The sequence below is a fragment of the Sminthopsis crassicaudata genome, chromosome 4, assembly GCF_048593235.1.
Source record: "Sminthopsis crassicaudata isolate SCR6 chromosome 4, ASM4859323v1, whole genome shotgun sequence".
NCBI classification, from domain to species: domain Eukaryota; kingdom Metazoa; phylum Chordata; class Mammalia; order Dasyuromorphia; family Dasyuridae; genus Sminthopsis; species Sminthopsis crassicaudata.
The window spans coordinates 284,811,332-284,824,092 of record NC_133620.1 but is presented as its reverse complement, the minus strand read 5'-3'; the positions used below and the strand labels follow the sequence as shown (position 1 = coordinate 284,824,092).

General features: G+C 38.0%; 1 protein-coding gene across 1 annotated transcript in view; it reads left to right on the top strand.

Moving 5' to 3' along the window:
* The first annotated feature begins 311 nt into the window (after positions 1-311).
* The window catches only part of TBC1D22B (TBC1 domain family member 22B), a 96,958-nt gene continuing 84,508 nt past the window's right edge, over positions 312-12,761 (top strand). The window contains exons 1-2 of the mRNA XM_074311050.1: positions 312-563; positions 8,733-8,789. Coding sequence (XP_074167151.1) covers positions 508-563; positions 8,733-8,789 — 113 coding nt within the window. The 5' untranslated portion in view covers positions 312-507. The remainder of the gene's footprint in view (positions 564-8,732; positions 8,790-12,761) is intronic.

Here is a 12,761-nt window from a genome sequence, read left to right as displayed (position 1 = left end):
GGATAGAGAAGAGGATAAGAAAAGAAATAGAAAAGCAAAAAGTCAACTCGGGTCCTAAAAGCCCCAACTCAACAAAAAAGTGTCCTTTTCCTCTTACAAAGGTGTATGTTTCTTTACCTATTCCATTTCTTCTCAGTGATTGGCGCCTCAAAGTCCCGCCCCTCCATCCTCTAGGACTCCTCCCCCGCTGCCCACCTGTATGCCCGACTCCTGATGTAAATCTTGGCTTCGGCAGCCCACATGACGCACGTTCCTCATTGGCCTGCGCGGCGACGGTCCCCGCTGCCGACCAATGGCAGCAGCGCGGCGTAGTGAGGAGGGGGGCGCCCACATCCAAGATGGCGCCCCCAGGAGGTGGGAGCGAGTGACCGGCGGCTGCGGTGGCGGCGGCGGCGGCGATAGGAGGGAAGCGGCCTTGTTCTGCCCTCGGGTGGCGGGGTCCTGGAGCGTCTCTCCGAATCCCCCCGCTCCCCGGCCCCGCCTGCAGCCCGCTCCCGGGCCCGAGTCATGGCCGGAGACAACAGCAAGCAGTTTTGGAAGAGGAGCGCCAAGCTGCCGGGGAGGTGAGCGAGCTAGCGAGGGACGGAGTCCCGGACGGGCAGGAATCGGGCCGGGACCGGGGCCGGACTCCACCCGAGCCCCAACCCAGCGTGTGGGCGCTGTTTCTAGCGAAGGGGGGCCCCGCGGAGGCTTGGGAGCGCTGCGGGGTGGGGGCTGCCCGCGCCTGGGAGGTGCATACAGGAACCCCGGGGAGATGGCAGGCGTGCTGATGGTCACTCTCCTTTCGGCGGCTGGGGGCGGTCTGTCTTCGCAGCCTTTCCCTCAGATAGCCCTGTGGGGGCACAGGGATGCGAGAGCTGCCGGAGCCCATCCAAAGATACGGAAACTGTGGCACCGAGAAGGACAGCCACTTCCCCGATGTCACACAGCCTGGAAAGGAATAAGCCCAAATGCACGCTCAGGATTTGTGACTGCTGTCCGTGCCCTTTACACTCCTGCTGTATGTGCGGCTGTCTTGAGCCGGTTGTATGAGGATGTGATAGGGGGCAGATTTGTGTTGGAAGGGGTCCCACCGAGGTGGGCAACTTTTTTCCCCGCCAGAAATTGGATGCCTCCTTTCGAGCCCCGGGGTTGCACAGGTGCATCATCAACATGGACCTCTCTTGAGCTCTCTTAAATGCGAGGCCATGCCCTTTTATCAGGCAATCAACAAGCGTTATTAGCTGTCTATTTACAATGTGTCAAGTACTTTTTTCTCTGGTCCCCTCGGCCGTCCCTGTTGTGGCAAGTGAACCTAGGAAGCAGGGGCCGTGATGAACCTCTTTTTTTTTCTGGACTCGTGATTTCCTATGGGAAACTCCTAGTAAGGAAATCCCTTTGCTCATGAAACTTAGAGTAAGTTTTCGAGTTTCTTGGGACACTGAGATGCTAAGTGACTTTCTCAAGTACATCCAAATGGAGTGTGCCTGAGATGGGGCTTGAAGCAGGGGATAGGAAAAGAGAAGACTTTCTTTCTCCTTAAAAGATGATCCTAAGAGTGCACGTTTGTCTGCGCTCCTTCCTGCCTTCACTCCCCGTCATTCCTTTCTTCTTTCCCTCCTTTTGTCCTTCTTTCCTTCCTCCCTCCCTCCCTCCATCTCTCCCTCTCTCCATCCCTTCCTCCCTTCTTCCATCCATCCTTCCTTCCTTCCTTCCTTCCTTCCTTCCTTCCTTCCTTCTTTTGTTCTTCTTTCCTTTCCTCCCTCCCTCCCTCCCTCCCTCCTTCCTTCCTTCCTCCCTCCCTCCCTCCCTCCTTCCTTCCTTCCTTCCTTCCTTCCTTCCTTCTTTCCTTCCTTCCTTCCTTCCTTCCTTCCTTCCTTCCTTCCTTCCTTCCTTCCTTCCTTCCTTCCTCCCTCTTTCTCCCTCCTCTTCCTTCCTTCCTTCCTTCCTTCCTTCCTTCCTTCCTTCTTTCCTTCCTTCCTTCTTTCCTTCCTTCCTTCCTTCCTTCCTTCCTTCCTTCCTTCCTTCCTTCCTTCCTTCCTTCCTTCCTTCCTTCCTTCCTTCCTTCCTTCCTTCCTTCCTTCCTTCCTTCCTTCCTTCCTTCCTTCCTTCCTTCCTTCCTTCCTTCCTTCCTTCCTTCCTTCCTTCCTTCCTCCTTTCTTTCCTTTCTTCTTTCCTCTCCTATCTCCTTCTTGCTTTCCTACCTCCTTTTCCTTGCTTCTCCCTTTCTCCATTTCCTTCCCTCCTTCTTTTCCTTAGTCTGTCATCCTATGATCCTGTCCTTGTGCAAGTATATAGTATTCTTCCCAATGCTTCATGTGTTTAGCTCATGTGTCTCCTTTTTTTCATGTTTGTTGCATCATAAATGTGCCTTTCCACCAGCAAATCCATTCTTACATGTGATTTTCAGGATGCAAGAAAGATAGAATATCTTCTCAGAGATATCTTAATAAGTTTGTGCCTCTTAGTTGAACTGCAGACAGGTCCAGCTCTAGTGTGCCAAATAAGCTGCCTTTTCCAACGTTTCTGTCCCTTTTCTTTCTGCCTATTAGTTTCTTGTCTTTTGCTTGTTTTTGTTTTTTTTTCTCTCTTCCTTGCCCTCACCCCCCAAATGTGTTGGATATGACTTTTTAAGAGGAAAAAAATGAAAGAGCTGAAGGTTGAGGAAATGTGTATGGTTATATATTTTTTTCAGGATCCAGGTAAGATGCACTTAGCTGGAAAAGGGTAGATAGAATAAAAGTCATTTTTAGATACAACTTTGGGTTAATTATATTATTTTGAATTCATATTTGAGAGGTTTTAATAGGCCATTTCCTCCAAACTGTTCTTTTCCTTCCTGGTTCATTGGGGTCTCCAACTCTTTTAAATGCTGTACTCGGGGTTTTCCATGATGAGATCATTATATATCATCATGTCCTGGAAGCCTGGGAATATGATATGAGTAACTGGGATCTCTGGGGAATCTAAATTGAAAAAGGGATGTGTATACAAGATGTGGGCTATAGCCTCTATTTCTGTTTATTTTAGGTGTTTCTAATGTTGTCCTATAAAAGAAAGCCCTATTCTTTAGTGAAGGGTGATAGAAGAGTTTCTTTATTGTGGTGCTCTATGCCTTCCCCCAACCCAAGCCGTTTTGCATTGTTTTAAAATTCAGGGCCAGTGAACTTATAACCAGGCCTTTACCCCTCCTAGTTATAGATGAACTTACTCTTAATCCTTGATCTATTATGCGTTTGGTGTATTAGATAATTGGATTTTTGTTAGCACTGTGTCCTTTTTCTTAAATATTTAGATCTGGATTTATTTCTGGGCTAGAGACAGTGTTTTAGAAATAAGAAAGGTTCTTAAGTGAGGCTTTGACTTGGACAGAAATTTTTAACAGTTTCCTGATCATAGAACTTTTTCCTCTTTCATTCAATCACACTAAAGAAAACTTTTATTTTGTGCAAAACTGAGAAAACTACTTTATATATGTGTTTAACAACTTAGAAGTAAAATTAATTTGCTATTCTTTAAGCTGAAAAGGGGAAAATACAGCAACTGGTTTCAATTCTTTTAGTAGTAGATCCAGAAAAGTATGACCAAAAAAATGGGAATTTTATTTAATAAAGTACATCTCCAAATACCACCCCCATAAATTATTAAAGAATTCTTAGAAGTGTTCCTATCCTTTAGGAACACTTGTTAAGATCCTTTAGTTTAATAATGTATCATTGAGACTTAGTTTGATACTCAGAAAAATACTTCCTTATTTAAATTTGGTTTCTGAACCAAACTTTGTTCTCCATCTAATTTCTGAAATTGGAATGAGAAAATGCTAACCAGGAATTGTCTAGTCTCCATCTAAAACTCAGGGAAAATAAGTTCTGCTTAGGAGATTTGTAGGTGGTTAGATATTAATTGATGATTGCAAGCCATTTCCATCTGATCTTGAAGAAGCCTTTCCCTGCTTCAGTTTACTAATATATAAAATATATTTATTGATACTGACAGTACCTACCTGGCATTTTTATCAATGATTTTTATGATGGTTACTAACATCAATTAATAATTGATTTAAAATAATTAAACATGAAGTATTATTCTATTACATGGTCAGGTAAGAAAAGGTCTAAATCATGCATTAGGTGATTTAGCCAGAAGATTTTTAACAAATATGTCCCCTCTCTAGCCCTCTTTCTCATCTGCAAAATAAGGATATTGAGTAGATACTGACAAGCCAAAATTTGATGTCCATAATGTTACTCCAATAAAACTTTCCTATTCCTGGTGTCAACAATAGATTTCATTCCTCTGGTGCTCTGTCAGTCGCCCTGAACATTTTCATAGGTAGGGAATTAATTATTCCCTTTTTGAATGTTCAGGTTAAAAGTATGGGGATTCCTGGGTATATTGATTAACTAATATATTCTTTTTCAGGCTCTTTTATGCCTATCTCTACTCCCTGTGGCCATCACCCCAGACTCCAACTTCCTTATTCATTTTCCTTTCTGTAAAGTGAGGTCAAGCAGATGACCACTACGGTTGCTTCCATTTCTAGTTCTCTGATCCTAGAATCCCATTCCTGCTAGCACCTGCTGTTACTTCAGGAAATGGGTTCTCCCTATAAGAAGATGCAGAAGGGATATAGGGGAAAAATCTGAGCCTTATGCTCAATCACTTCCTTATTTTCACTCCAAACTGAAAAATAGCCCTTCCTTCTTCTCATACAGAAATGATCACTATTAGTCAAGAAATTTTTGTTGCTTTATCAAGATCTGGAAGAACTGAAGAAAATACCTAAATAAACGACTTAGGGAAGACTTACTTCTATTCTGAATCTGGATCTGCTTGATAGGACTGATTAGGTCTTAATATAAGATGAACTTATTTTTCTTACAGCTTAGACAAATCTGATGTAGACATAGTATGAATTGATTCAGTTGAATTTAAAAGTTCAAAGTTTAGAGGAGGCCATTGCTGCCATAGAACTTTCAGTCTGGTATTCAGGCAACATTTATTCCATGCCTGCTGTATGCAAAGTACTGTGCTAAGAGATTATAATATTTTCAATAATAATATTTATAATATATAAAATTTGGGATCTCAGTGTGATATCCATGAAGGGCTAATTTACATGTAGTATGTATGTGCCCAGAGATAACTGAGGCTGGAATAAAGATTTAGGAATTGTCTAAGAAGAGATGATAGTTGAAATCATGGAAGTGAATGACCTTGCTAAAAGAGAGGATGAGATACTTTAACATATTTAACATATATTGGTCTACCTGCCATCTGGGGGAGGGGGCAGGGAGAAGGAGGGAAAAGTTAGAACAGAAGGTTTTGCAAGGGTCAGTGCTGAAAAATTATCCATGCATATATCTTGTAAATAAAAAATATAAATAAAACAATTTTTTAAAAAAATAAATAAAGAGAGAGGATGAGGAGAGTGCAGAGGATGCAACCTGAGACAGAACCTTTAAGAATATTCACTTCATGGGAGTTCCCAGGAGCAAGAACCAATTAAAGATGAATAATCAGCCAATCAAAGCACTTTTATTAAATGATTGTTTTGAGTCAGACATTTTGGTAGATACCAAACTGTCTTGTAGGAGGCGACATTTGAGTCAAGCTGAAGGAAAGCAAAGTTTCTAAAAAAATCTAGGAGAGGAGCAAGTTATTCCAAATCTAGAAGACAACTTGTACTAAGTGGTGGAGAGGTTAAAGAGGTTAAGGAACATTTAGAGTATATGGAACCTTAGAAAGCACTGAAGAAAAAAAGTCTTAGAAAGAAATGATAAGTAGTGTCAAAGGTAGAGAAATCCAGAAGGATGAGGGCAGGAAAAACAAAAAATACCACTGGATTTGGGAGTTAGGTTGAGTGGTGATAATTAAGAGGACAATTTCAGAATTACTGTTCTAGCTTTTATATTGGTTAAGTATAATGTAGTAAGCCATTTTGGGGATAGAAATGTCTTAGTGTATGAAAAGTATTTGTAAAGCTCTGAGTTACTGCCAAAATCTGGCAGAATTATAGTTTTGTAATGAACATATGTGGAACAAAGCAGTTCCTGAGATAACTGTCTTTCTCGTTAATGTTTCCTGATCTGTTGAATGAAGGGGGTGGACAAGTTGATCTTTAATGCCCTCTTCAGCATCCTGTGTCTTTTTCTATATCTTCAACTTCCTTTGTCGGCCAAACACCTGTTTATTTTTTTCAGTTCAGGTTTCTACAGATAGCAAGAAATGAAAAAAACAGCTATCAATAAATTCCATAAATAATAATAATTAAATTATCAAGTAGGAGAAATACCTTAGATATTGACTAGATTTAAAATTTCTCGGTTCTTTCATAGTATTTCCTATAACAATTTGATGAAATTTTGCAGTTTACTGCTGTTGGTTTTATATTATTGCCTTTGTTATATATATTATATATGTAGTATATATGACATAATATATTTATTTATATTATGTATGTTACATATTTTGGCTTTATATAAGACTAGTGTTTTAGAGATTTTCCTGGGCATTTCTTCCTTAGGTTCATTTATGAAAATGTTAGTACCATCAGTAACTCTGATCCTTGAGGGTAAGGAAAATCTTACCATTTATTTTTCTATTTAAGGAAATAACTTTTTATTTCTATCTCCACAACCCACCATCTACCAACTATCTATTCTCCTCTTAGGATCATAGACTTAGAGCTGAAAGGGATCTTCCAGATCATTGAGTTTGATTGCACATGTTGTGATCATCTTATTTCTACAGATGAGGAAAGTGAGGTAGAGAGAGGTAAAGTGACTGACTTATTCAGGGTCACCCAGTAAGTATCTAAAGTGAAATTTGAACTGCCATCTTCCTGAATCCAGATTGAGCACTCTAATCACACATATGATGATTTGCTTTCTAATATGATTCTTTGTTTCTTACCTTTTCATAGCAGTTCCCCAGTACCATTTGCTTATATTAAAGAAACCTAAAGCTAAATTCAAGGGTTAGTAGCTATATCCAATGATTGGTTAATCAAACAAAGTTAAAATGTCAGGACACTGATGTCAGAGAGAAAATATACTAGAATTGACTAACATTTTGTTTAAATATAACTTTTCAGCATCTTATCTATTATATAAAGTGAAGTATATAAAGAGAAGTATATTATGATAATAATTAGCATTAAAATAACACTTTGACATACATAATATATGTATATATGTAGAAATATATCCTTCCCTCCTCTTCTATCTAAAGAGCTAACCTTTGTGTCAAAGACTAAATGAGAGAAAAAAAACAGTTCTGCAAACCAACTGATCTTTTAACCAAGTGTGATAATATATGCAATTTCTATACTTATAAAAATGGCACATTATACATAATCTTATTTGATCCTTAGAACAATCCTGTGAACAGTACTATGTGTATATAATTGGTAAGTGTGTGAAATAATTATATTATTAATTGTATTATTATATAATATTTTATCAGGATTTTTTTGATCATAGCTTTACAGTAGTCTGATAATTCTTATGTTTGCTTTTTTTGATATGTTCTTCAGAGTAGTTATTTTTCTTTTGATATGTTTCACATTCTTTTATTTTTTTCCATCTAAAACTTTTTAAAAAATTATTTCTTGGTATTTTATGTCTTTTTCTCCCTCTCCCATTCCTCCATCTCTATTCTTGTTTTCAAAGAGTAGTTTTCTTAAGGTTCTGACTCTTTTTTTTTTTTCTTTCAGTTGATGAATTTCTTTTCATAATTTTCTTGGATTGTTTTTTTTTCTCCTAATTTTTCTAAAATCTCTTATATTTAATTTAATCCTTTTTAAAGTTTTTCCAAGAACTGTTTTTGGGTCAGGTGATCATTTGATATTACTCTTTGCAGTAGGAAAGGCTTTTTTTTTTTTGCTTCAGTATTCACTTCAGAAAATGAACCCAGGTCTTTTCTATTCCCATAGTAGCTGTCTGTGATTGGGTTCTTTTTCCTTTGCTTTCTCAATTTCATTTGTTTGTTTGTTTTTTCCTTTTTTTTTTTTTTTAAGCACTTGTTGTTATAATCATCTCTAGTCCTAGAGTGTGGGGAATGGTACCTCTGGCTTCAGGTCCTTTTTAACTGTTATTTTCTGAACTTTTCTAGGGCCCAATTTGATAATCCTTCCCTCTCTAGCAATAGCAAGGGCCCCCATCCACACTATACTGGAAATGTTCTTGCTCCCTGAACCCATTAGTGGTTGTAATCTTCATTTCTTCTCAGTGGCCTAGAGTTGAAACCTAGAACTTAGCTTTCCTGTAAATGTCCAGAGCCAGCCCCACTGCTTCTGTACTCAGGGGGCATGTGTTGGTTCTCTCATGCCTTTAGCACAGTTGGATCCTTAGCAGCAGAGGATCCTCTAGTCTTCCCTTGCTCAGGTGTCTGACTCTCCCCCTCTTCTCCCCAACAGTGTCTGTGAGTCAAGAATTTCTGGAGTTGAGGCTGAGGGTGCCTTCCAACCCAGCTGCCCTCAGGGCTTGCTGTTTGTTGTCTTAGCAGCTGTAGGAGAGATTTTTGTGCTTCACTATTGCCTAAATCTTCTCCAGTTGTCCCAGGAGGACCACTGCTCTGCCTTAACTCTTGTTCAGTTTTGACCCTTTATATTATCCTCGGGTACTATTTTGTCTTGTTTGTCGAGGAAATCTAGAGAGCTTCTCCAATACAGATGACTTCTTGAAGACTATTAGCCCACTGGATATGTTGGTTATTTTTTTTTTTCTTACTTTTTTGTTTCTTCCTTCCAGTATCCAGCCTGTATATGGAGCCCAGCATCCTCCTCTCGATCCTCGTCTCACAAAAAAGTAAGACATTTATCTTTTCACATATGTACTTGATATTGTCTTCCTCACCTTGTTGAAAATATATCTCAGCTTAATTTTTCCCTAGTTTAAATCAGATGAGCTATATCCTTGGGTTTGAAATTTGGAGTTTTTAAAAATTTATGTTTGTTTCCCATGGAAGACTGATGGTATTGAACTGACTAACATTCTTTCCTAGGAAAAGTTTCTGAATCTTATTTTCTGTCTTTTTCTTTATTTCTCTTGAAAATTCAGGTGAAACAAGATATGGCCAAAGGGATAGCATGTCTTCATGGGCTGTTGCTTATCAGTGCCCTCTTCTTGGACATGAGCTTGCATCAGAGATAAAAATAAATTGGAAATTATCTCCCTTCTAAAATGTTAATAATTAATGACTGGTGGAATCCCAAACAAATAAGTAGCTTTAAGTGTATGTGTGTTCAAACTCTGAATTATCCTTTCATTTGGCTTCATTGTTGAGGGTGACCAGACACTTGAGGACTAAGGACTTAGAAGGTTGGCAGGAAAGATTTGTCTCACTAGAGTGAAAGGGCTCCAGGAAACCAGGAAACCAGGAATGGGTGGCAGTGGTAGCCATAGAGTCTAGAGGCCTCAGCCCACAGGAGCTCTGTAAGGAAGAACTCTGTTGCTTTAGACGTTATAGTCTTTGTGACTTTATGACATTATAGTCATAGTGGAGCAGGGACCCACCTCACAGTTCCAGGGCAGAAAAGGATGGTTGTGGTCAGGTCCCTGGAAGGGCCTCTGAAAACAACTGCACAGAACTCTTGAATCTTGGAACAATGCACCTTCTACCCTGGTAATGGAGCCCTACTTTAACAAAGAATTAAAAACCAAGTAATAGGCTGGGGAAGTGAGCAGTCAAAATTCTGACCATAGAAAGTTACTAAGGTGACAAGGAAGATCAAAACACACACTGAGAAGATGATAATAAAGTCAAAACTCCTACATCCAGGGCCTCCAAGAAAAATAAGAATTGGTCTCAGACCATAGAAAAAAAGCTCAAAAGGGATTTTGAAAATCAAGTGAGAGAGACAGAGGAAAAAATAAGAGACATGAGAGTGATATAAGAGGAAGTAACAAAAAGCTAATAAGGAGAAGAATGCCTTTAAAAGCAAAATTGGGCAAACAGGAAAGATTACAAAAGTTCACTGAGGAAAATAATTCCTTAAAAATCAGAATTGAGAATTTGCTGATGACTTTATGAGAAATCAAGAAAAAACAAAACAAAATCAAAAGAGTGAAAAAATAGAAAACAGTGTGAAATATTTCATTGAAAGAACAGAACAACTGAATTGAAAATAGATCCAGGAGAAATAATTTTAAAATTATTGGTCTACCTAAAACCCGTGATCAAAAAAAACTCCCAGGCATCATCTTTAAAAAAATTATTAAGGAAAACTGTCCTAATATTCTAAAACCAGAGGATAAAATAGAAATGGGAAGATTACACTAATCACTTACTGAAAGAGATTCCAAGATGAAAATTCCCAGGAATACTATAGCAAATTCTGGAATTCCCAGGTCAAGAAGAAAATCTTCAAGCATCCATTTGAGTATAGTGGATCTGCAATCAAGATAGTACAAGATTTAGTGGTTTCTATATTCAAGGATTGGAGAGAGAGAATAGAGCTAGAAATACAACCAAGAATCACCTACCCAGAAAAACTGAGCATAATTCTTCAAGGGAAAAGATGGATATTCAATGAAGTAAAGGCATTTCAAACATTTGTGATAAAAAATACCAGAGCTGAGTAGAAAATTTTATTTTCAAATATAGGATTCAGGAGAACCATAAGGTGGTAATCACGAAAGAGAAATCATAAGGGACTTAATATAGTCCTCTAATAAGTAATGATACTTGTAACTCATAAAAACTTTGTTATTATGGCAGTAGTATATGTAGACAGAGGGCACAGGTGGGAATTGAATATGAAAGGTTAATGTCTAAAAAAAAATAAAATTAAGAGGTAAGAGAATATATATTAGGAAAAAGGGAAGGGGAGAGGTGGAATGGTATAAATTATCTGCCATAAAAGAGGCAAGTAAAAGCTTTTACAGTGGAGGGAAAGAAGGAGAGGAGAGTAAGTAAATCTTATTTTCATGAGAATTGGCTCAAAGAGGAAATAACAAACACATTTATTGATTTAGAGATCTCTTACTCTGTAGGAAAGTAGGAAGGGAAGGGGATATGAGAAGATAGGAGGGTGATAGATATGTATACATAAACAAGTATCATTGCTATGCTTATATTTTAGATGATTCTCAGATCTTTGGAGCCAGTCTTAGTCTATCTCTACAGCTCTAGTCTGATATCTTCAACAGACTTTTGGATATGTTAGACTAGATGCTTGTAGATAACTCAAACTCAGCATGTTCAAAACTTAGTTCATTATTTTTCTCTAAGTTCTCTCCTTCCTAACCTCTCAATTTTTTTTTTTTTTTTTTTTGAGAGGGGCACCATTTTTCTGCCTTTTCAATCTCAGCATCATCCTATACTTTTCTCTTTGAATCACCCTTTATATATAATCATCTGCTAAGGTCTTGGCCATTCTGCCTCCATAACATCTCACATCCATCCCCTTTCCACTTCCAACTGTTACCTTAATTCAGGCTCTCCTCACATCTTACCCATTTGGTCTCTTTCAGGTTCTCTCAATCCATCCTCCATGCAGTTGCCTGATTGACATTTTTAAAAAGAAAAGAAATCTTAATATCTTTTGTTTTTATATCAAGTTAATTTTCAAATATATCTCTCCCTCTCCTCCTTTACAGAGAAGCCAGCCCTTGTATTAGAAAAAATAAGGAGGAAAAAGCAGATCTGCAAACCAACCAGGCTATCTACCAAGTGTGATAATATATGTAGTTTCTTTATAATCTTCAAAGAAGGGAGGAAAAAATGGACAACTCTGAACCAGCTGTGTAGTATAGGCTTTCTCAAAATGAAATTTATTATGTTATGTTTTGAATCCTCTCATATGTTTTTTCTTTTTCTATTTTATATTTATTTTAAATAAAAAAGAGTAAAAAAAAAGAAATAATGGGAGGAAGATTTGATAACATTGATATTCCTAAACACAGTCTGGATCATTTCATTTTTCTGCTCAAGAAACTATTGTTTTTCTTTCTTGCTTTTAGGATAAAATATAGAATCCCTTTTCAGCATTTAAAACCTTTTCATTGCCTGACTTTAGGTTATCTTTCCATGTTCATTATATATTATCTCGTTCATATGCTGTTCCTCACACACAACATTCCATTCCCTGTGTCAGTGCCTTTGAAAGATTGCTACCTATGCCTGGAATGCACTCCTGACCTCTGCCTCTTAGATACTCTGACTTCTTTCAAGGTTCAACTCAAATACCATCTCCCGTATGAAACAGCTCTTCCTCCTTTTCAGGAACTAGCAGCTCTAACATCCTTTTCCCCTCATTATTTCATCCAGTGTACAGGTTTTTCCCTTAATAGAATGTAAACCATTTGAAGTCAGGGACTATTTTCTTCATATTTCTAACTCCTAGCATAGCGCTTGGCACATAGTGAGTGCTTAATAAATGCCTGTTGAATTAACATATTATCTCAGATAAATGTATAATAAATTTCTTATAATTCTACTACCATACTTATCTTATGGTTATACAATTATCTAGAAAGTATTTTTTGAATTATTGCTAAAACAAGTTTCTAGTTTTGTGAGATGGATATCTAGTTAGTGGATCTGGAACTGTTTGTTGCTTAGATGACTAACTTTTCTTTGTGTTCCTACTTAACTGCTCAATCTACATGCTTATTTTTATTTTGAGTTTTTTTTCCTGTGATATTTCTAGTAGATTAAATTAATTCTACTCCTTAGTTTTTTCCAGTAGCAGATTGGCCTGTTAGGCAGCATTTCTTGGTGTGTAATGGTTCTATTCCAGAACATCTTGTAATAATGACTCTTTAATCATTTTAGTT